The sequence below is a fragment of the Astatotilapia calliptera genome, chromosome 18 (assembly GCF_900246225.1).
Source record: "Astatotilapia calliptera chromosome 18, fAstCal1.2, whole genome shotgun sequence".
Taxonomy (NCBI): domain Eukaryota; kingdom Metazoa; phylum Chordata; class Actinopteri; order Cichliformes; family Cichlidae; genus Astatotilapia; species Astatotilapia calliptera.
In genome coordinates, this window is record NC_039319.1 from 9213010 (window position 1) to 9238118 (window position 25109).

The 25109-nt window shown below is 38.6% G+C and overlaps 1 protein-coding gene across 4 annotated transcripts in view; it reads left to right on the plus strand.

Annotated features, from left to right (window-relative positions):
- The window catches only part of glis1a (GLIS family zinc finger 1a), a 64439-nt gene extending 42655 nt beyond the window's left edge, over positions 1 to 21784 (plus strand). For all 4 annotated transcript variants that reach the window (XM_026150438.1, XM_026150440.1, XM_026150441.1 and 1 more), the window contains 6 exons: positions 6331 to 6444; positions 9449 to 9575; positions 12787 to 12940; positions 18929 to 19062; positions 19149 to 19247; positions 19772 to 21784. In XM_026150438.1, coding sequence (XP_026006223.1) covers positions 6331 to 6444; positions 9449 to 9575; positions 12787 to 12940; positions 18929 to 19062; positions 19149 to 19247; positions 19772 to 19914 — 771 coding nt within the window. In that variant the 3' untranslated portion in view covers positions 19915 to 21784. The remainder of the gene's footprint in view (positions 1 to 6330; positions 6445 to 9448; positions 9576 to 12786; positions 12941 to 18928; positions 19063 to 19148; positions 19248 to 19771) is intronic.
- The last annotated feature ends 3325 nt before the right edge of the window (positions 21785 to 25109 follow it).

Here is a 25109-nt window from a genome sequence, read left to right on the forward strand (position 1 = left end):
TGTTTAAACAACATTTTAGTGTCTAAGGTTATTCAAAATAATTTAATATTTGGAAATCTCTGTCCACCTCCAAGCCTTTGATGCACAGTATAACTTTTTTGAGCAAACCTGGTAACAAATAACAAAACAAAACAAAGCAGTCAGTTACATCACCTTCTTGGCAGATGGTATTTACCTAAAAATAACTGAGTGAAATTGACTTTTCCTTTTGAGCCTCTGGGTTAGATACACTTTCGTAGTATGGGGTTAACCTCTTAGGACCTGGCGTCCACATATGTGGACATCACATTTTGGGTTATTTAGACCAAAATACTCAATTTTGCTGCTACTGTTCTATCAAAATTTTAAACGAATATCCTCATATGTGGCTCTTATTTTTCTTAAAAACAAAAAGAAGGTAAAAAAAAATCTAGTAATTCTTTGTTTTTACATTCATCGGGCCCCAATCAGCCCAAATATCAAAGAGAAATTAAAAATGCATGCCGTGGAAGAGTTCGGGTCTTAGGAGGTTAAATCCACTTTTGTTTTCAGAACTGACTTATCTCTTCATTGCTTGGATTCAACACTATGCTGCACAGTTGCTGCACATTTGTTGGCTGCACATCCATGATGCCAAACTGCCATTCCACCACATCCGAAATGTGCTCTATGGGAGTGAAACTGATGACTGTAAATGTCATTTGAGCATAGTAAACTCATTTTTATGTTCGGAAATCAGTTGGAGAACATTTGAGCTTTACGAATCTGCTGGAAGCAGCCATCAGAAGATGGGTATACTACAGCAGTGCTCAGGTACCTCGTGATGTTTAAATGATCTTCAGCTGGTACTAAGGGAAAATATCCCCTACACCATTACACCACCAGCAGTCTGAACCGCTGAAACAAGGGAGGATAGATCCGTGCTTTCATGTTGTTGATACCAAATTCTGACCCTACCATCCGAACGTTAGAGCAGAAATCCAGTCTTCTATTGTTCTATTGTGGCATTCATTGTGGTTTTCTGCTGCTGTATCCCATCTGATTCAAGGTTCAACGTGCTATTCATTCAGGTTATTTGAGTTGTTGTCAGGTTAAAGAATCCGGCTATTCTCCTCTGACCACTGACATCAAGCAGGTATTTTTAATTTTGTCTCTCTGTAAACCCTACAGATGACTGTGTGGAAAAATTCCCAGTAGATCAGCAGTTTCCAAAAAACTCAGACCACCCTGTCTGGAACCAAAACGATGTCGTGTTCAAAGATGTTTAAATTACCTTTCTCCCTCATTTTGATGCTCAGTTTGAGCTTCAGCAGGTTGTCTTGGCCATGTCTACATGCCTCAGTAAGCCTAGTTGCTGCCATGTGATTGGCTGATTAGATTAATGCATTAATGAGCAAATAAACAGGTGTATCTAAAAAAGTGGCGAGTGAATCTATAGTATCACTGCTCATGTCTGTCTGGGTGAATTTACTTGAAACATTTATACAAAATACACAATAAATTATGTTTAAAAATTGCTGCAATGCATGAGACCATACACTTTAAAAACACAAGACTACACATAATTGCTCTGAATATTAAGATAAATAATATTTGCTCAGTAATATAAGGTGTGAGGTGGTCTCTGCTTTACAGTCTGACATTTTTGGGATTGTGAAACTGCATACCTGCTGTGGATTTACCCTACAGACCACAGTTATTTCTACTCCTGCTGACAAGTGATGAGAATTTAGCTGTAATCCCGCGAATCAGATCTCTTATTACACGGATGAGATGGAGCTTCACGATTCGCTCCACTGTTATTACAGCAAGTTATTTTCTCCCTTTAGTGGTTTCACACTGGCTAATGGGGGCTTCGAAGTTGCGTCACAAATTAACAATCAGACACATCTGGCGCCATCCTGGAGGCCCAGTGGAAGCCTGTCTGAATGTAAATAACTGCTGAGTAGTGCAACGGCAGGCCAAGAAATGTTTTTCAAGTTTGATTAAACAGCTTGTATTGTGTTACTAATATGACACTTTGGGGAATTTAGTCCTAAAGTAAGTGCAGGCTCAAGCAGGAATTACCTTTCTAAGTTAACGCTCACATAACATAAAAATGTGGTTTGTTTTGAGAATTTGGAAATGTATTAAAAGCATTGAGAGCTTTCATTTTACGATGGCAGTGAAGTGCAAAAAGGTGATGGACTGTGACAAATCCGATATGAAATGTGGTGCTGAATAATGCCAGGGTTTTGTTTTGGGTTTTTTTGGGTTGAGCCCTGGCAACAGGAAAAAAAGATTTCTAAATTTTTTTGGCACACATAATTGGAAACTGATATGCAGTTTATGAATTTACAGTCTGTCTCAGAGCTGTCATTTGCCATAACCACTTTGCATGTCATTACCCTGAATTTATGCTAAGATTAGAAAGACAGCACTTCATTTGGTGCTGATCTGTTTAGACTAAGAGAGAACTGAGCTGGTCTCACAGGGAATATTTTTCCTGAAATAGTTTTGAAATTGCCCCCTTTTTTTCCTTTTTTTTTTTTTTCCCAGACACTTTAGAGCAGCACTTACTCTGATGCCAGATCTACGTTGGTATTGCATGTCTATAATTTGAAATGTATTTGTTTAAGAATTACACAAAAATTGGGAATACTGGAGAAGAAAAATCGAGCAGACATTAGAAAAATAACAATCCCACTGACACAAGCATTATTATAGTCAAGCCTGTCCTGATATATTTCTACTAAAAATTCTTTTTACAGTAACATTTTTACTTATTTGCTTCATTCATTGTTTTGTGGCATCATTAAAAAATACAAGTGATTTTTCAATACTACTTTGTTTTTTGCATTACTGTCAAACCCAAGATCATCAAACAGTTTTTAACATTAGCCAAAGGTAACCCAGGTAAAATGCAAAAATGCTGTTTTTTCTTTTTTATATGATAAAGGAAAAAAGCTTATCCAATCCTACCTGAACCTTTGTGAAAAAGCAGCTGACTCCTAAACCTAATAACTAGTTGTGCCAGCCTTGGCAACACAAACAGCAATCAAATTTTCAAGTTTTTGTGATAATAACATCACTGTGGAGGAATTTTGGCTTCTTTGCAGAATTGTTTTAATTCAGCCACATTGGAGGGTTTTCAAGCATGGACAGACCGTTTATGGTCATGCCAAAGCAACTCAATTTCATTTAAATCCACACTTTGACTAAGGCCAAGCTTCAAAGGCTCTTTTTTTTTTTTTTTGCATTTCAGCCATTCAGAGGTGGACTTGCTGACGTTTTTTGGATCACTGTCCTGCTGCATAACCAAACTGAGCCTGAGCTTCAGGGCTTGAATTGATAGCTAAACATTTAGCTTCAGGATTTTCTGGTAAAGAGCAAAATTCATGGTTTCCTCAACTATGGTTGTCTGGATCCAGACCATCACACTACTGCCACTGCTGGTATGATGTTCTTTATATGAAAAGTGTTAGTTTAACATGAGATGTAACAGGAGTCAGACATTCCAAACAATCTACTTTTCACTCATTAGTCCAACAGTGTCGAGACACAAAAGTCTTGAGGATTATCAAGATGTTTCTTCGTTTGTCTCTTTTTTTAATTGTTGAATCACAAAAACTGACCTTAACTGAGGCAAGTGAGTTCTTTAGAATGTTCTGGGTTCTTCTGTGACCTCCTGGATGAGTCGTCAATTTGCTCTTGCAGTAATTTTGGTGGGTCAGTCATTCCTGGGAATGATCACCACTGTTCCGAGTTTTCTCCGTTTGTATATAATGACTCTCACTGCGGTTCGCTGGAGTCCCAAAGCCTTAGAAATGTCTTCATACATCTGTCTTCATTTCCAGACAGACAGATGTCAATGACAGAGGAGTTTCTCATCTGTTTCTTTAGATTGTAGCATTATTTGTTGTTATTGAGATCTTTTAGCCTACTTCCCTTTATTAGATGGGTCCTATTTTTTTTTTAATTAATTCATCAATTTAAGGGGGAAATTACTTTTTCTCACAGGGCAAGTTAAGTTTGGATAGTTCTCTCCCTTAATAAATGAAATTATCATTTAAAAGCTGAGTTAAATTTTTATATTTTACAAAGATGAGTGTGACAAATATGCTGAAAGCTGCCATATTAGAAAGAAAAAAGAAATGATATTTCTTTGCAGTGTTTCCATATTAGATCTTCAGGCAAATGACTAATTACAGAGAAAGAAGTCATTTTGAAAAGCAGGGGTTTTCAAATGTTGTCTGGGATGCTCCACGCTAAGAAGCAGATAAAAAGTCATGCCCAAAACACCTCACTGTTGCCCATGGTGATTTGTTTTTCCTACCTCACTAAGCTCAGCTTTACTCTGCATTTCCTCCAGAGGAGATTGGAGAAACAATATTGCCTTGTCTGGTTCTTTTAAGATCAGAATTTAAACATAAAAACAACACGAAAGCATAGATCCACCCTGCTACGTGTCAACAGTCTAGGCTGGTGGTGGTACAGGGGTATTTTCTTGGCAATTTCTTTATCTTTTTTTCCTTTTTTTGGCACCCTTGGTGTAGTTTAAACACCACACTACACTACCTGAGTATTGTTGCTGACTATGTCTATCCCTTTAATACCACAGTGTACCTATCTTCTGTTGGCTTCTTCATAAAGCTCAGATCAGAGCTTTTTACAGATTCACTGTATTCAAATGCCCCCAACTGAGAACTTCTTGGATATGTTGGAATGCCAGATTCTCATCATGGATGTGCAGCAGGTCCTAAACCCTTTTTAGTCCAGGCTGACCTGTGTGGTAGCCTCACAATGTTCAGCTTCATGCACCTCTAAAACCCTTGCCCTGGTGAAGTTAACTATTTATTTACAACATCAACAATGTGTTGTTTTAGCTCTGACTTGTGCAACACCTCCTGGTTTATAATACAACACAAAATGATCAGTTTTAGTCAGATTTCGCTACTAATGTAACAGCAGCAAGTTTATCTGATTTCATTTAACAAATCACTCTTCGTCATAGTCTCTTTCATCTAGCACACAGCTGTGATCTCTGCTGTAATCTCAAACTTTTTTCGTAATCCCACGTACAAAGATGAGAAACTGGGCAGTGTTAACTACATCACAGCTCTCGTCACATTTTCTGCTAAAATGTCCTGAAAAATACGATCATCAAACCTGACGCTCATTATTTTTTTGACTTGTAGTGCTCACATCCCAGCACATAAACCCAAAAGGCTCAAATAAACACTGTACATGTGTTTTCATGAATGTATAATTGAATCCACCTGTTAAATACTTGGCAATGAAAAAGAGCGAATAAAAAAGAGATCTGAGATTCATGGCAATGAGCTCATTTATTCACTAAATTGTGAAATACAGTCATCTTACTCAACTTTCTACTTCGAAGTAAAATGATGAAAACCTGTCTGCATATAAGAAATGAGCTATTTGTACAGTAAAAAACATTTCAACACACATTCCACGATGTTACTCATTTTACTTATTTCAGGAGGACTCAGTTAACTGTAGTATTTTATATCATTACACCAGAAAATACTTTGTCTTCCAGCTGCTTTAGCCTGCTATGAAATGTTTATTCCTTCAGGAAATAATGTGCAGAAATAAATACTTTTATATGAATACAAAGACTGCAGGTAGCTCATACAGTTTACTTTATGAATGAAATGATTTATGGCTAAACTCTCTTCTCTCTTCCCCTCTTTTAAGCCTGCAGATGAAAGGTAAATATCCTCCCTTTCAGCTGAGGAGCACTTTATGTAAAATGTTGACAGAACTACATCTTCTTTCTTCCTCTGTTAGTCCAGTTGTCACAAGAAGTAGCCACATTTACGATCTTTATCCTAAATGTTTATGCCTTCAGTGTGGATGTGAGTCATCTGAACTTGTGCCATTATTTGTACACACATTTTATGTTTGACATCGTTGTATCTGATGAGACTATAAAATCATCATCGTGTTGTGAATATTATTCAGTTCTGGTGTAGAAAATTCGTAACCTTCTCAATACATAATGTAGGATATATAAGAGATGGTGTAGTCTGCACCTTACAGTAAATCTAATAATAACTCTCAAGCTCTGGGTTTAATTTGGCGTGTTGTGCTATTTTTGTTGTGTTTTCTGTACAAAAAAAGGTTTGTTCTCCTTAGCTCAGTACTGAAATCAACATTGCTAAATTTTTGCAATCCGCTAGAAGAAGAGTTGCAGGAGAAAGTGTTCCCCAAAACACCAAAAAATAATTTGTGCTCTTTTTAATAGCAGCACACCTGTTTTCTTTTTATAACAGAAAGTTAAACCAAGGTGCTTCTAAATGTTCAGTCAAACTTCTCTCACCTCTCCTTCTTGTGGTTCATTCACAGAAACCATACGCCTGTCAGATACCGGGATGCACCAAGCGCTACACTGACCCCAGCTCATTACGAAAGCACGTCAAAGCTCATTCAGCCAAAGGCCTTCAGGAAAAGGAGGTCAAGGTAATGAACATTAAAACCTTTCTATGTTTTTAAAACTTGACTGTGTGTCGTTCAGAAGCAAAGGGAGGATTCAGAAAGTGTGGTTAGAAATAAAAAATTATGGCCAAAGCATTTTTAAAAGCAACCTGGGGACGTTTTTTTAAATTTGAGCTGCATTTTTTTTGCCCTTAATGGATGGTTTGGGTGGATAGTGGAAAAGACATTCAATAAAGGTCCGTCTAGCCAGGAGTAAAACATGCAGTGTGCACCCTAACCACTCACCTATCAGGTTGTCCAATAGTGGGGTCATATTTAAGCTTTTATTGGATGGGATCAAAAGTACATAATTTAAACCAGGATCACATCAGTGCCTTGTATTCCTGAGCCACCTTCACAGGGCTGAAATTTACTGGAATCAATTGATTATTTCTCAACAGCTTAACATCATAAAACATGAAATGTTTTAAGTTATATTACTTGATAGATTTTTTTTTTTCCTTCCCAATTTATTATACTTGACTGTCTGCAATTATACACAGCACATCTGGAGTTTGTATTTATGATGGATATTTGTCTTCTCTTGTTTGGAATACATGTTAAGTTGTGTTTCTTCTCATAATAATGAAAACAATACAAACTGCTATGAAGGCTCCACTCATTATTTGATGAAGTTATTAGGAGCAGCCATGCATGTTTTTGATTTTATTTCAGCACAAAACTTGAAGGTTATTATGACAAATGACAAAGAGGCTCTACAAACTAAAAACAATGTCGGCAACTGTCCCACATTTGGTAAAAAACAAGCATATCAGTACAAACACAACATAGCCGCTATCAACCACATTGTTGAAGCGGTGATCATTTGGGTTTCTTTCGCAGCCACAGGACCCGGGTACCTTGCAGCCACTGAGTCAAACATGAACACCTCTGTATACCGATATTTAGATTCAATATAAGGCCATTTATATCTTGCTTATACTGGGTCATGCAACAGGACAATGAGTCCAAAAACAGCAAAAACTCTACAACAGAATGGTTAAAAAGGTGTTGCAATGGACCTCAGGCTGATTGAAATGTTGTGGTGGGACCTTAAGAGAGCTGTATATAAACAAATTCCTGCAAACCTCAATGGACTGAAGCAACGTTGAAAAGACGAGTGGGCCAAATTTCCTCCACATATTAATAAAGTCATACAGAAAACAATTATTTCAGGTTATTGCTGCTAGATCATAGGGTGAACTTAGATTTTGAAACCTTATTATTCACATGACTGCATGTTTGTATTTAACCTCATTTTAACCTGGTGACAAGACCCTTGAGGTTTAAAATGTCTTTCGCAACAGAGTCCTGGCCAACATAGACAGCTGCTTAATCAGCAGTGGTTACGGAACAACACTCACCATTATAAGCATACACATTTACATAAAATAAAGAATGAAAGACATATTAATCAAAAGCCAAACTGAAGCATTTATGGTCAAGCCTAACATCTGGAGGCAGATGTCCTGCCTGCAGGTGCCAAATCATTTAAATGACCTTGAATTCATTTAAAATTGATCCAATTTGGAAGAAATGAGTGACCGTAAAAGCATGCAATTTCTGAACAAGGATTTTCTTTCTGTAAAAGTGACACACAAATAAAAGCTTTGCTTTCCTAAAAATATCAGTGAGTGTGCCATTCCCCAAATCTGGCATTTCAGTTAAAAATAGACAGCTTTTTTCAATAATTATTAAAACATAAAAATTGCCCCCCAAAAAAGGTTATGTTTTAAATTCCATAAAGACACACACCGTCATTCATGAGACCCTGAATAGAAAATCTGTAGCTAAAAATGAACAAGCTCAGGAAGAGAAAGTAAAACAGGGTTTTTTCTGGTGCTACATCTTGATTTTATTTCCTGATTGTTACCTCATGTTTAAAAGCAAATGAGATGCATGTTTGTTCCCGTTTAACCTTAAAGTTCAAAACAATGTTGTTCTTCCAGAATTTTTTTTCTTAAATATAGATAGTAGAGAACTGCTTCTTTATATAACTTTCAAAGAGAAAGGGGGCTTCTCGGGGGTTGCAGGTCTTATTTCTGGAGAACTACAGCAGCAGCAGGAGAGAGTGGGTATGTTTATGATTCAGTAGGATGAAATACAACAAAACAAAGTATTACACACACTCCCTGGAAGTCTGAATAGGGAGCCTATTGTTCTGCTTTATCTGGGCCTTGTTTGTTTTCTATGGCCTGTGAGTGACACTGGGGCTTTGTGTGTGTATTCGCATGCCTTGTTTGGTTTAAACAGAACCACGTGTGTTGGTAAGTTGTGACACAGTCGACACGCCCTGTGCTGCAGTAAACCCTGTGGGGCTAATTGGAACTTTGAAATATTAAAGATGAGCTTCTTAAGCTCCTCACGGGCATACATTTATTCGAGCTGATGTGTCACAGCGATTGAAGTTTCTGGCTTCGTGAACGCTACTTTGGGTGAGCATTTCTTGCTGATTATTCACGCCGCTTTTGTGGTTCCTGGGTGTCTGCCGCGAGCTTCTTCTGAATCCCGAAGCTGTCAATAAATTGTTTTGGAAAGTTCCGGGGGGATGTTCTGTTTGGCGCTGGAAAATAAAGCCAATTGTTTAGCCTTAACTTTGCTAGAACGTTTTTGGAATACGATTGCCTAATAAGATTTCTGGATTTTGTACCTCAAGAAGCTGGATCGCAAGATGAAACAAGAACCAGGCATCTGGTGCAAACTCATTTCTTTGATAAATGAACAGTAGAAAACCTCCTGCAGCTCGCTCACTGTGTTTTCAGTTGCTTTACTGAATGAAATCAAAAGAGAAGTCATTTAGTTTAAACTTGCATGGGAGCTGCGTTGCCCAACAGCATATAGTTGGAAGACTACTAAGCTGCAACTTTAACGTAATTATTCTCATCCCTGCATGCTGGCAAACACCCACACTTGGTCACCAGCGTGATAACACAGTGCTGTTATATGACATGTATCTATATGGCTGTAATGCGTTTTGTGTTGTTGTCAGGTTCAGGTGCACACGATGCTGGAATCTGACATCTTAAGTGACTGCCTGGCACGCCAGCATCTCCACAGCTCTGCCTCGTCGCACCAAAAAAACAGCTCACCTTTACCGGCTTTAGATGACTTCACAGGTATGTGCAGATGAAACGGTAGCAGAAGTCTGTGCTTAGCCTCCAGCGCCTCTCTGGAAATGAGCAAAACCCAAAAGAAAAGAGTAATTGCCCAAAACACCTGGGCTGTTAAGCTGTCTCTTTCATTTTCTCCCATGGCCTCATTTGCTCCTTTTCCTTTCCCTCCTCTCTCATTCCTTCGATGATAGCTCATCATGCCAGTGTTTACCTTGTCCAATTACTGGGCACCATGACTGTGGGCAAGTTGGCCTTCACCCCACTTGTCCTTCAGCTTCTCCAAACGGGTTTTCCAGCCAAGCTCTTTTTCTTTCCATTTCAATGGCTGAACCAGAATCAAGAAGCTGTCAGGTACACTGAGGCTCAGTTGGCCAAAGACAGTGGAGAGCGTCCAGGAAAGCTGTCCATGTCTATTACTTCAGACTACTCGCCGTTTTACTCAGAAGACTTTGAGGGAAAAGCCTCAAGCGGCACGCTATGAGCTATGTTTAGTCAGGGTGAAACAAGCATGTCAGTGTTTAATTTAGAAAAAATCCCAGGAGGACTTTTTCTTATCTCAAATGGCCAAATGTTATAGCCTGAAAACTGCTTTCTGTTGTGGTATACTAGGTGGATTTATGGTGACACACACTATCATTGTCAGCTTGGCTTAAAACCTAGTGCTGACAGCTTACTGATTGCATGCAGGTACAAGTTACAGATTTAAATGAACAGCATGAAACTATATTTTTGATATTGAGCATTCAGCCCCTGTAGGCTTGAAATGTGGCTCTGAAAGGTTTACAGAAAAATGGATTACGCTGACCATGGAAACTCCTCAAAGTCTGCTTGCAACATAGTCTAATCCCCATCTGTCCATATGTGCACACTGTGTGTAATATACTTGTATTTACACCAGAAATTGTTTTTCTATAGCACATTGAGTTGCTCATCAGTGGGGGGAAATGTCACTACTGCACGATAATTTGGAAGAGTTTCATTTAACTATAAATTGAGTATTTTAATATTTTCGACAGTTTTGTTTGCCTACAAGGAGCCAGACTTTCTTGCCATTTTTTAAAGTGGTCTTGAGCAATAATTCTCTAGGCTTTCTAAAGGTCTTTCAAAGCTTTTCTTTGAACATTGGCTGCTTTTTTTTGTTACTCATTTTTAGTCCAATCCTTGTAAAAGGGACCTAATTGAATCAGTGTTGTGTCTACACAGACAACTTTGCAAAGAACCCATTTTAAATTATGTCTGCAGGCACCTTGGTACCAACAATCTGTTGCAAAAACATAATTTCTTCCCAAACTTAACAAACACACCCACCAAATGTTAGGAAATACCTAACACAGGACTTGAGAGGAAAATCTAACCCCTCAGGTGATCCATCTACTGTTCACTGAAGCCTCATCAGAAATGTGAAGAGAGGCTGAGGTATGCCAAATTACTCAGTAACTGGACTGAAGATCACTGGCAACAGCTGTTATTGGGAAATGAATACGAATTAGAGTTTTATTGGCCTTTCAGTATTTATGGAGGAGGTCAGTAGAGCGGTACAAACATCCCTACAGCCATCTGTAAAACATGGAGGAGGCTCTGTCATGGTCTGGGGCTGCTTCTCAGCCAGCGGTGTTGGGGCGCTTGTCAAAATTGAATGATTGCAGAAGAGTACAGTCAGATTTTAATCCACCATGTTATACCATCTGCAAAGCATCTGACTGATATTAGTTCAATTTTTCACCATGAAAATTATTGCGGACAGTAGAAGCATACCTGGATAGAAGAGCCAACAGTGGAGCACTATCAGTCATGGACTGACTTCCTCAGAGCCCAAACATCAGCATTGTTGAAGCAGTGTTGCATTATCTTGACAGAGAAAGGAACAAGAGGCAGCCAACATCCAAAGATCTTTGAATGTCCTTCCAGAAGCCTGGAGAGCCGTTTCTGAAGACTACTTAAAGAAATTGCAAGACAGCTTGAGAGAATTCAGGCTGTGCTGAAAAATAAAGTGCAACACTGAGTAGAGTCAGCCTTTCATTTCTTTATATTTTATTGGTGTTTGTTATAATACAATTCAATACAGCTTGAACCCAGTGAAAATCATCATTACAGGTAGTGATGTGATAGTGATGTAGTAGGAAGATTTAACGGCACAGATGCTCAGCAACTTTTATTTATATATCAATCAATCAATCCATTTATTTATAAGGTCATTTAAAAACAACACAGGTTGACCAAAGTGCTGTACATAGTAAAAAAGTAGAAGAAACCCACACAAAGAACAAAGTAAAACACAATTTTAACACAATTAAAAGGTAGAGAGTAAAAATGTGTTTTCAGATGGGTTTTAAAAATGTTGGAAAGATCCTAATTTCAAGAGGCAGACTGTTCCAAAGTTTGGGCGCAGCTATCGCAAAGGCCCAGTCTCCTCAGTTTTTCAGCCTGCTTCTCAGCTGACCTGAGAGTTCTATTTGGAGTATTTTTAGTTAACAAATCAGAGAGGTATGACAGAGCTAATCCATTTAGAGATTTAAAAACAAGCAATAAAATTTTAAAATCAATTCTACAACGTCCTGGAAGCCAGTGTAAACAAGCCAAGACTGGGGAAATATGGTCATGTTTACGAGTGCCTGTCAAGAGTATGAAAATATATGAAAATAACCAGAGTACAGCCAGTTAGCAACTAGTTGAGTTAAGCCTCGACTGACAGGAAAGGTGTTGCAGGCTGACACAGATTTATTGCAACACCCTGGTAATCTTTCTGCATTTCTAAATGCCAGTTATCTTAAAACATTCACCAGTCTGTCTAAAACTAATCAAAGTCGTTCTGTCTGACTGTGATTGTTTGTGCAATTGCTGTGCAATTGAAAGTATTTACCCAGTGTATGAGGAGATTGCACACTCAGCCTCCGGGCAACCAGTTAGTTGCCACAACTACTTGCGGTCGATCTCTGACAGCAAAAGATGTGAGAATGAAAAGCATTGCAACACTTCCTAAACTTTTGGTGTTTGGAAAACTTGGCTACATGTAATTTGGCGTTGAAGTGAAATACGTTGCAGTTGAAGTTTCTAATGATTCTAATGTTAACTCCTACTCTATTGTAACTGTTATATACATCATCCAACCTTTGCTGCAGAGACCTCAGACTAGATGTAGGACCAGATGTGGAGGTGGATGCTCAAAATGTTTGGTGGAGCAGATTTACTGAGGTTATCTGTGGCTCTCTTTCAGGTGTGTACTCAAACAGCAGCAGCACCGCCCACAGTCGGGGGAATTCAGAGTTTCTGCCCCCATCAGCAGACTCGAGGTATCCAGGCCTGGAAGGAAACTTTGATGCTAATAGCCCAATATCTTCATTAACAAGCCCGGGGAGCATGAGAGAGGGGTGAGTGTAAGATCAGAGCAAGTTCAAGTTAAATGCGGTGCATCCCCTGAGCATTTATTTATTTATTCATACAACGAAGCTGGACTGGAAACAGTCCACTTAGTTTTTATAGCAGAGTAATAGATGTTTAGTGACTTGCTTATGGGCAGCAGTGGGCAGTAGTTAAATCTGATGGAAGTTTATCTTCCCCAAGGTTGCATCTTGTTGCACCATTGTGAATATTTTCTTTCATATAATAAAAAGCAAAGAAACATCTATCATTTTTAATTTCTACACTGTCATGTATTTCAACATTGGGCTGCTTTTATTTCTTGGGAAGGAGATTACTTTACTGACATTTAACAATAAAACAAGAGGCAAACGTAAAATAGTCAGTTCATCCAAATCACAAAAATAAAGAAAAGACATATTTTCCTACTTACCCCTCGTGGTGTCTGGCAAGGTTTTCAGTTATCTGCTGCTGGGATTTCTGCTGCCAACTCACTACAGTGGAGCTGAATAAGATCTCATGTGGCAGTTTTTATTCAGAGTTATTTTCTACTATAGATAAAAATAGTGAAAACTAACAGACCTCAATTTTATGCTCCTTTCTGTATCCTTTTCAAGGATTCGCCCCCAAAACCTCTGCTTTTATATGTCCTAAACGTATTGTTTAAACATATCTGGCATGTATTAAAGTGTTTCTAAGCTGCTTAACACTTCTGAGCAGTCCGGCTCTGTTCCATATCAAACACTGAAGCTTCAAAGTGATACTAAAGATTTCACAGTCATTTTGTTTTGCTTTCCCTCATCTCTGATTTCTAGAAAAAGCCAGAGAGATCCGAGCTTGTGCATTCTTGAATAAACCAGAGACATTATCACCAGAGATGGAGTTATGGCTTTGTGGTCGCACTGATTGGGTAGTTGGAGACCACAGAACTTATGTGCACTGTAAGCTGAGACAAATTTTCTCTAGGCAAGTATAAAAGTAGAAGTGAGACTAAAAAGATACAGCTGAAAGCCTCCAGGGCTGCAGTTTCTGGACAATAGGGCCTAAAATTATTGGTCATTGAAGGTTTGCCCATAAAGTAACTTTTATTGGCACTATAGTAAAAACAAAAACAGTCTGTCTAATAAAATAGCATCAATAAAGGCCAGAATAACATTTTTGTGGTTTAATAAATGATATAAAATATTACCATATAATGCACATTGTTTCATATGAAATTCTTCCAATATTTCCAAGGGTTGTTTTCAAGTGGCCTTTCGGTGTTTGGCTTAAATGTTAAGATTGGTTGTTTTCTCTGAGCACTGATTTCAACAGGTTTAAGCTTTAGGGTTCATCATTGACCCTTAGGGTTGAAATGAAAGTAGCAAAAGGTCTACTATGTATAGTTGTGACTTTTCCAGAAAGGCAGGCAGAGGAGATGCTGCCCAATTCATCAGCGAGAAAAGTGGACTAGACAAAAACATATCCTTCCATGATTTTGTGCCACTTGTCTTTTATTCTTTTATTTATGCCGACAGCCTCGTGTGTCTTACTTTACTTAGACCACTTAGAAGTGCAATTAACTAGAACTCCTTCACTGATAATACCTGAGTGTGATACAATACAGCTGATTTAAATAGCTAAATTACCTCCTTAGCGTGTCTTGAAGTTTTCCAGAGGCCTGGTAATGAACTAATCATTTGATTCAGGTTTGTTGACCCAGGGTAATATATCTAAAACCTGCAGGACACCGGCCCTTGAGGCCTGGAGTTCTCCACCCCTGGTTTATGGGATACATATTGACATTTAAGCCAACCTCACTTCTATCCCTTAGTGATATTGTGCAAACTGCAAAAGTAGTCTGCATGTTTAAGTGATGGCGAATCCACTGATTAGAATTGAAGCTGAAGAAGGTTTTTTATTTTTTTATTTTTTGGTCAGTGTCATCTTTTTTGAAAGGATTCAGATTTGACCCTGACTGCTAAAGCAAAGTGCATTGTATTGATTAGACACATATCTGAGATTGTTTATGGAAATGCTTAGTGATTTTTAAAATGTAAGAAATATGTATCAATGGAAATTTGTCTCAACGCAGAAGCTTTTTTTTTATTGCAAGATCTTTATTTTTTTTTCTTATGATTACAAATGAAAAAAGTCCACTTCTGTTTTTCAGATGTTCTTACACGTTACGGTTAGTTGTTCCTCTTTGAAAACTACTCAAGAAGTTATTGTATTTGTAGTGATAAAACTACATCATAAATGTATGTGTGCCAGCCACAGGCCTTGGGTTGAGGAGATTGTATTGTGTCGGTCAACCAATATATATACAAGAAAACACAGAATTTGTAAGTACTATTTGATCTGGATTTCATCACATATTTCACTTCTAAAACCACTTTAAAGTTTACAAAACAAATACAGATTTTAATAAATCAAACATTTGGATGCTTTTGTGCATTTTTAGGAACTTTGCTCACCTCTCTCAGAATCTCTCCGCCTTCCTAAAATGTGCAGCTACAGTAGAGCTTCCATGAAGCTATGCACAATCCGTCCATTGACGTCTCTTTATAGCAGCGGAGGATGTCATTGAATCCCACTGGTGCCCACAGTATATGACAACCTGCCAAAGCTAATACCAGACAAGCACTTGATTTTCCACAAAATGACTTAGACGAGAGACGTTAAACACGTGAAAGTAAATTATCTTTTCTTCATGGTGCAGGCAGCATCATGCTCTGACCTCATAGGGAGGCCAATGTTTACTCTGGCTGTAATGAGCCATTTTGACGTCTTTTAATAATTTACAGAGGCCCACAGTGAGGCTTGTCCATCAGTTTAGTATTTGTGATGCACAGTGTTTGTATATATTGTGCGGTTGGAAGAGAGAGGTAGCGTGGTGCTGGATTTGCATTTTTTTGCAGCAGCGTGTCCATCAGATACAGGCACACTAACCAGGATAGCGCTCACACAGAAACACTATTATACACGTTGAAGGAAGGCGATGTAATGAAGTTTATTTTGCAGAAACTCCAAGTGACATTGGACCTAAATAGCCGCTTTAAGTGAAATCCTTCACTTTTTTTACTTGCTGTAGCTCTAAAATGAAATGCTTGTGCTGTAGTTTCCCTAAGCACTTAGTGGTAGCACTTAGATCCCATTAAATCTCCATCTGTATTGCACAGATTTAACGTAATCCCCTGTGATCCATTAAATCCATATCACCGAAATACTTTCAAAATTCAAATTCGAAACATCAGGTTTGTGATCATAAGCTGGCACCAATTAAATGCAGCACAATGCGCAGAAGATCTTAAATTCTGCAAGCTGGATTCCTTTCATTCTGCATAAGCAGTAAGGATGGCAGCTGTAGTTAGTAAGAAAAACGTGAGTCCTGCAGAGGGTCAGTTGGTAAAATATGATCAGACAAAAAGTTTCCTGAGGTTTACTGACAGCCGCGTCCTCAGCCCTGGGCCCTCGGTAAGCTCGTGCATGTGAGCAGTTGGGCACACCGGCCACAAAGTGACAGATCGACCCAGCACAGCTCAGACATCTCAACTATGTTGTTGCAACATTACAAGAATGTAAGCCGTGGCGCAGACGGCGTTGTTTATAGTTAAGGTCAGCGCTGATGGTTCAGGGGCCAGTGAGGGGAAATTCAAAGATGTGTTGAATTCTTTTGCCTTGCAGTCATTGCAGCACATTCATTTCAACAGCCACGCTATATCAAAGGCCACGTTGTTTACATAATACTATACAAAACCTGGATTTTATTACCTCGGGAAGCCACAGCCATCTGTAAGTTATATCAGTTTGGGTTTCAAAAAGTCCTTCTGATTAATTTTGGCTTTTATTGTATTTCTCCAATGAAAGCAGAGACTGTTAACTTAAATGTAATAGCATCTGACATGGGAAATGGGTAATAAAGAGACTTGGGGATGATAAATGAGAGATATGTAAAGAAATCTCCAAACATTTCCTCTTTTTATAGCTGATCAGATGCGAAAATATACGATGTTCAGACCAGCAGCCATCGGTATCTCTGACAAGGCCTGGCTTGTTTATGAAGCCCACTAAAAGTCTTCCAGCAGAAACCAGTGCTGTTTGGCTCTCTGGGGACCAATATGCTGCAGTACATCATCCAGGAAAGCCTTCAGGCCACATGAAATGCTGAGAGTGGGCTCTTTGAAGGTGGAAGGGGGGCACTTGAATACCGTACGGGGTTTTTTTGTTTTTTTTTTCAGCTGCGTATCTCCTTAGAGAGAAATTCAGCTGCCTTTCTTTCTTCTCGTCGACTTGGCTCCACTGACTCATTCGTTTCCATGTTGAGTCAGAGTGTTTGTGCACAGTCAGCACATTCTTGCAGCAAAGAGATGGATACAGCTCTCTGCAGCACATTACCCTCCTGAGGTGGAAACGCTTTCTTATACAAACTGCACTGTTTGCAGAAGAGAAGTGTTTACATGTTTCTGATGTATACAGCGGTCAGCTGATGTTTATCTGATTTAATTACCTGAAAACCTCGTGCCCTGGGTTCATTGTATCAGAGTCAGTGTTGTTGCTTACATTGATTGAAACCTTTCCTATGAAATAATTTTCACAATTTAGTTTAATACAACTAAGATTGAAGTTCCATCAATCAGAGAGTTACAACATCATTATCGTTTTACCATAATATTTATTGGCTTGGAAAACTTGTGTTGAATTTTATGGTGCTTAACAAACGCTGATATACATCTCAGTGTGACAGAAACTTTCAGCAGTTCAGCAGAAGTGAAGGTCAGGCCAAAAACAGCATTAGTGTAGAAACAGGCCGGGCTGAGTCAGTCACATACAGGATCAATTCTCTGGAAACTTCATTTCCACTTTAAAAAAAATAAATAATAATTTTTGAGTTAAACCATCAAACCTGTCACTTTCAACTTGTACTTAGATTTGGTCTTTAAATGGCTTCAGTAGGACCTGTTGACACGTAGCACTCCATCACTATGATGAATGTGGTCAGTGTTTATTCATTTTAACACTGAAACACACGCAGTAATCAGTACTGGAGTTTAAAGTTAACCGTGTTTGTGGAGAATAGTTTGATGTTACTAACTTTAGAAATCTTAAGTCATCTCTTATTTCTTTATGGTTTACTTCCAAGGAGCTGGACTTTCTTGTAATTATTTAAAGTGCTCTTGAGCAACAGTTCTGCAGTTTCTGGAGGTCTTTAAAAAAAATTTTCAAAGAACTATTAACTGAAAACTTATCTCAATGTGGTGTGGAGTGTGTCCTTAACCTCCTAAGACCCGAACTCTTTCATGGCATTTTTTTTTTTAATTTTCTTTGCTATTTGGGCTGATTGGAACCTGATGAATATAAAAACAAAGAATTACCAGATTTATTTATTTTTTTACCTGATTTTTGTTTCTTTGAAAAATTAGATCCACTTATGAGGACATTCGTCTTAAATTTCAGTAGAACGGTGGCAGTATAATGTCCTCGTAAGTGGATATCAGGCCCTTGCAGAGTAAAATTTAGTATTGTGGTCTAGACAACCCATAATGTGATGTCCACATATGTGGACGCCAGGTCCTAGAAGGTTAAGCAAACTGGTCCAGTTTTGCCTAAAAAACAAAAGGAAAAGTGATGGGCCTAAAAATGATCTACGGCAGTTTCTGAAAGTCATGTCCTTAAGAAATATTTAAAAAATCTACCAAAGACCTGACGCACGACCTGAAAAAGGCATCTGGCCCATCAGTTGATCCATCTACTGTTATCTGTCTACTTGAGAATAATCAGGAATGATTTCACTGGTTGGATGTCTGTGAAGAAGCCATTTATAAGGAAGGTGAGCAAGCAGAAAAGGTGGTCATCTGTGGCAGCAGGGCTTAATCCAAAATTGGCCTGGTGGTTGGTTGTCTGGTTGTTGGGGTTTTCTCCACATTACTGTAGAGTTTTTACCTTACAGTATAAAGCGCTTTGAGGCAACTGTTTTTGTGATTTGATGCTAGATAAATGTTTATGTTGTGCGTTTCCAGGAACAGACCAGCTTCCTTGTTTGTGTCCGCTGACGTGATCCCAGCGAGTCCCTGCTCAGACAGAGTAGATGTCCGGCTGCAGGGCTTCCAGAAAACCTACAACCACCAACAGCAAGTGTTCTCGCAGCAACACGGTACAGACAACATCAAGTCAAGTAATGTGAGTGAGGCGTGTGTTCAATGCCATGCTTCATCTTCGTCTACTCTGTGATTCTCCTAGGCTGCCTGTATGGAGAGGGAAAGATGGCTCAGGCACCCAGCGATGGAGGTTTTGAGCCTGCAAGTTACTTCACCAACCAGCCCGCCTCCCACTCTACAGGTGAGACGTCAACTACACAAATGTAGCTTGTTGCTAACTATATCTGTGGTAACCTGTAGTTTTATTTCAGAGCTGAAATAAGCTTTCTAATGCAATTTTAAAAAGATCTATATAGCTGATAATTATCTGACTAAAGAGTAAAACTTTACTGAGGCTAATAGCTTTTTATCCGCTTGTTGTTAATTTGGTCAATTAAAGGTTTTTAGAGCCTTTTTACTAAAAGCAGCTACTGAAAGTGACACTATAAGAACAGTGGGAGCAAACTGAGACTAAACATTTACTGAGCAGACAGATAAACAGTGAGCTGTAGTAGGTTTTAATATTGCCTCATGGTTTCCATGCTGTTATTTGATGCCATTTATTATAAAACATTGATTATAGTTGCTCAAACAATTATGAAGGCAACTATCTGTTTCCATTTTTTTTAAAACCTCCAACTAAACTCTTTCCCATATGTAATAATAAAACCTTTCACATTTAAATAACTCATTTGCTGTGTTGTTTTTTTTTTTTCCTTCTGTCAGGGTTTGACTTGCTGCAGGACCTGCAGGGTCAGGCGGGGGGCGGTTACTCCTTGCCTCCCTGCCCAGACGACAGCTTCCTCTTCCAGGCAGGTGGTGTCGACCGCTGCCTCAGTCAGATTTACTCCGTCTATCTGGACTCGTGATGGACACCCAGAAATATTCTATGCAGCATGAATGCGACAGCTGACAATCACTCACTTGTGTATATATATATCTAAGGAGCATTTTATCAGCATTGTTCCTTTTTTGGCAAGAGAAAAAAGCCAGTGGGAGTTTAAATGGTACAAAAATAACTAGAGGCTGAAAAACTCTTGTTAAGCTGTGGATCTGTGGACAAACAAACAAATGGCCAAAAGGGAAAATCACAGAGAGACAGTACTGTGCAAGAGTCTTGACCCACCCAACATTTCTTTATATTTCACTAGCAAAATGGGAAATAGGCAATGCCATTTGTTGAAATGTTCAAAGATATAAGGCAGAAACAGTGTTTGCAGATTTCTAAAAAGCTTGAAAGTCAATATCTGGTATGATGCTTTCATTTAATTTCTTTAAGTAGTCTTTAGGAAATGTCCTCCAGACTTCCTGAAGAACATTTAAAGCTTTTCTTTGGATGTTTGCTGCATTGAGCTCTGTGCTCTGTCTACATGATCCCATACTGTTTCAGTAATGTTGAAACAGGGAGCCCAGTTCATGACCGATACTGTTCCGTTGTGTGTTTTTCTATTCAGGTAAGCTTTTACTGCATCTTCAGTGTGTTTGGGAGCGTTGCCACTAAGATGATTATCAGACGGTACTGAATGGTGGACCGAAATCTGACAGTATCAGATCTGACAGGATCCCCAAGGGCATGTCTGTCAGATGATAATACTATTACTAGAATAGCGTTATAAGCCTGCCACTTCTTCGTTTGTCCCTTGCTTGTTCAGTTCCCTAAAATTCTTTAAAGATGCTGCTCAGAGGTCAGTGTAAAGTGGCTTAATAAACAAAAACATTCCTGTGAAAATGCTCAGGTACAAGCTCTAACCAGTGTCCAAAGAAAAATGTTGAAAGACTTTCAGAAAGCCTGGAGGGCTATTGCTCAAGAGCACTTTAAAGATTACAAGAGTGTTTGGCTGCTTGGAAGTAAAGTATAATGAAATTAGGAGTTGGTCAAGATTTCTGCACAGTATTCTCAGTAGCAAAGTAGCAATGACTTTTTTTTTTTTTCTAAATTCAAAAATGACCACAACATTTGTGTTTTCTGGATAGAAGGAGCTGCAGACTTCATTTTATTTGTCTTTGTCTCCAATGTTGATCTTAGCTAGTGAGGACACTTCTGCCTCTGCAGTGGCTTGGTTTGTAGGAGATAATCAAAGAAGTAATCCATAATGCAATGCTTCCCAACCTCGTGTGGGTACACAAAGTGGAATGTAGAAGATGATTACAAAGACATCAGTAAAACGAAACATCCACATTCACAAAATGTTCTAATTTCATATTTTCTTGTTGTTTGTGTGTAAATATGTTTTTTAAATGTTTGCAGTCCTCACAGTGATTTAGATAAAACAGTGGAGGTTCAAGAATAACTCAAAGACATAAAGTTGTAAATAAAACGCTCAGATTCAGCTTTTTAATTCAACACATTCAGCAGTTTAAACATTTCAAAGCTTAGTCCAGCGTTTGGGAGAGATTCTTGCTGTGTGTTTATCCGGGTTACATAAGAAGACCGATATCTCTTTCTTGTTGTTGTATTAACTATGAAGTTACAGCTACCAGCTGGTTAGCTGAGTGCGGGATAAAGACTGGAAACAGCTAGCATGGGTCTAACAAAAGCAATAAAATGGACCTAAAAAACATCCACAGAAGATGCTTTCAGCTGCTCCCTTCTTTCCAAGGGGAGGCGTAGCAAATGGTTCCAACCATTTCCTCCTGATAATCAGTCTATTCATTTATGTTTCCAATGATATCTCATGTATTTGTGTGGCCTCTGATCCAAAGAGACAGGAAATCACAATAAAGTTAAACTGAAAGATACTTTTTTCCTGTAGTTCTCAGGAGGATATACACTCGGCTTTGCTGATGCAGTGTCCCTCCCACATTCATCCAGGCTTGGTTCTGGCACTGAGGGAGTACACTGGCTTGAGTCACTAGAGGCTGGGTTTGTGTCTCCTCCCAGTCTTAATTTTTTTTTTTTTTTTGTATGTATGTAAAACAAATGAGTCGACCACAAAAATGCTCAGTTGAATGTCTGAATAGAAATCTATAAACTGGAGTCTTAACATTTAGATGTGCTGTGAAGGGTTTTCACTTATTCAAAGCAAATTCATGTATGGAACCTCTGACATTTATAGTTTTATAAACATAGCCCACATCCTGTACAGCTGCAGTTTATGATGTCCTTGCCTGTAGCTACAGGTAGCACCTCAGTCAGTTACACAGAGGCCTATCAACAAATGTTGGTATTAAATATCCTGGACACTTAAAAAAAAAAATGTTGACATTAAGGTATTTGTAAACCTTTAGATTTTCTTTTCTCTAGGCTGTGGGCATTAAAATGGTCTTTTTAATGATCGGTGTTCATACATAAAATGACTCAAATCAGCTACTTTATGGACGTATTTAATCCAGACCTTTTGATGATGGTGTTTAAAGTGTGCACATTACCGCCACTGTGCAACAGAAATGCTTTTTCTGCAGACATCTTAAGGGGGTGTCACAACACGTAACATCTGTTTCCAAAATGTCCAAACTGCTTTACTACAACATCTGTATTCATCATGTGAAAAAGCTTGTTTTTTCTTTCAGAAACACAATGACTGGAAAAGAGCAGCAGTAAAACTGTAAATTCTTTTCTGTATCTTGGCAATGACTGAGGGTTAATTTGGTCTGACAATAATTAGATCCTCTAGGAGTGTAGTGGTTTACACATTTTCCTAATAAGTAAAGAAAGTGTCTTCTCCCAGTTTGAGACTGGGAAGCACAACAGGAAGGGCATCAAGTGTTTAAAGATATCTCAGACAATCAAACTACCTGCTGTGGTGACTCCTTATGAATAAAAGAGCAGCTGAAAGTAGCTTTTTAATAGAGCAGTGGAAGTTGTTTCATTTTATCCCGTTCATATGTGTGTGAAGTCAAAAGGATGAATTTTAGCATGCTTTATGGTGTGCACAACAATATTCTGTCTCAAGTAGGAAGCTTGGAAAACATTTTAAAGCTGTATGAAGCTATTTCCAGTCCTCGTGTGAAGCTAACCTAACCCAGCTGCAGCCTTACACTAAACAGTCATCATATGCAGCTCGCAACAAGAAAGACATCATCTGAAGATAATAATTTACTCCTTTAAGGTCATAGTGTGTGTTTGTGAGTAACCAGATTATCTTGTATCTGCAGTGTCAATGAGCAAACTCACTCTGCTTGTGACTAGAGGGGAAACTGCAGCAGATACCCAAAAGAGGGCTGCTGTATAGAAATGTTCCAGAAATGTCACAAAGGGGAGTTGATTTTGATGAAACAAACAAAACTATGCAATAAACTGCACTAAAATAAAGTTATTCTCAAAAACAGGACAGCAGTATAATCGTGTGACTCGTTTCTTCAGCGCGCTGCCTTTTATGTGTTTATTGTACAGTTTCAATCAGTGTTATTTTCAGTGTTTACAGTATCTTCTCTGCACTCTTTTCTGTCTCGGCTTAGAGACTTTGAGAAAATGACCAACCAGAAAATGTTTACACTGATTTTGTAGTAATTTTGTAGAGTTTTCTTACTGAACTGTATAAAAATGCATCTGTCTTTTATACCAAAATAAAAAGAATCTGTTTGTATTTGCTTGTTTTTGTTTTGTTTTTAAGTACTGAATCAGTACTGCATTTTAGTGTGAAATGTGACAAACAATGATTATAATTCTTAATTTTGTTATTTTGGGTTTTCCATGTTTAGAAGTGGACGATCTTGGTTGGGTAATGCTGCCATCTACTGGACCAGCTGGATCAAGTTCATTCCCACTCTAAATTGTAAGACTTTTGAAAGGTTACTAGCTACATTTCCTAGAGCAATAGTTATAAGAAAATGGTTTTAGAACATGAAATGATTGGATTATGCTGCATTAGAAACAAAAAACACAAGTACACATACTTCAGATTATTTTCAATCAAATTATTTATTTCTACATCCCTCCAGTTCATCTCAGTCATCTCAAGGTGCTTAATATTGTATTAGCATTCCTGCATGACCAACTACTTGGTGATGGTGCATTGAAGAGAACTCCCTGAACCAGCTTAAAGAGGGGCAATCATGCCATGACCGAATGGAGGAGGATCAACAAATAAGACAAAACACAAAACTACAGGCAAGAGCAGAGAAAAGTTACAGTAGTGCCATATAAACGCACTAGGAGTGAAAAGAGGAGAATTGGTGCATCATGGGAAGTCGCCCAGCAGGTTGGGCCTACAGCAGCACAGCTAATGCCACAGTCACATTAGAACAAAGCAACCAATCGGTCTGAATTTATAAGTCAGACAGCAGTTATTTGCTAACCTTTGTCTGTCTCCCACCAGCTTACCTTTACAACTGGCCACCCAAAGGTTTAGGGTGGTTTAGCATGTGGCACATTCAATCTCTGGGCCACCAGCTGCAACTATTTGCAATCAGTTGCCAAATGCAACCACGAATTGTTCCTAGTTGCAATGAATTAGCCATTCATTTTTTACTCTAGTGTGATTGATTCATAAATGATCATCCAGAATCTTCATGAAAAATGAAAGCTTTGAGTCTAATCTTAAAAGTAGAGAGGGTGTATGTCTCTGAGCTGGTTGCATAGGACAGAGGCCTAACACCTGAATCCTTTCTCTAACATTGTACTTTTAGAAACTCTAGGAACCAACAACAAGCCTGCAGTCTGAGAGCAAAGTGCTCAGGTTAGCTAAAATGATATTGTGAGGCTTTTAAGGTATGACAGGGCCAGATTACTCAGCACTTCTCCCTTTGTAGTCCTCTGTTAATACACTTCCTGCAGGATTTAGCAGCACTAGCCATGTAATCAATTCAGCTGCTCTTCATCAGAGTTAAGACGATGTTACATAGAGGTCAGGAAGTCGAGAAGTTCATATTAAAAAGACAAATGCAGGGAAACAGAGTGAGGCAGGTCCGGGAAGAGAAGCTGATAGCTCAAAAGGCTTCAATTAAATATATAGAAACCAGGTCTAATATTCAAAATATACTGTAATGACGATGTTACCGTCTACTACAGTAGGGGGCGACTTGCACCTTTAGTCTAACCACAGTAAACCTAAAGACGAGGAAGTAAAGTTGCCCATGAGCAGTCTGTCACGTAATTTCCTGCAACCTGTGGAGGTAACTGTCG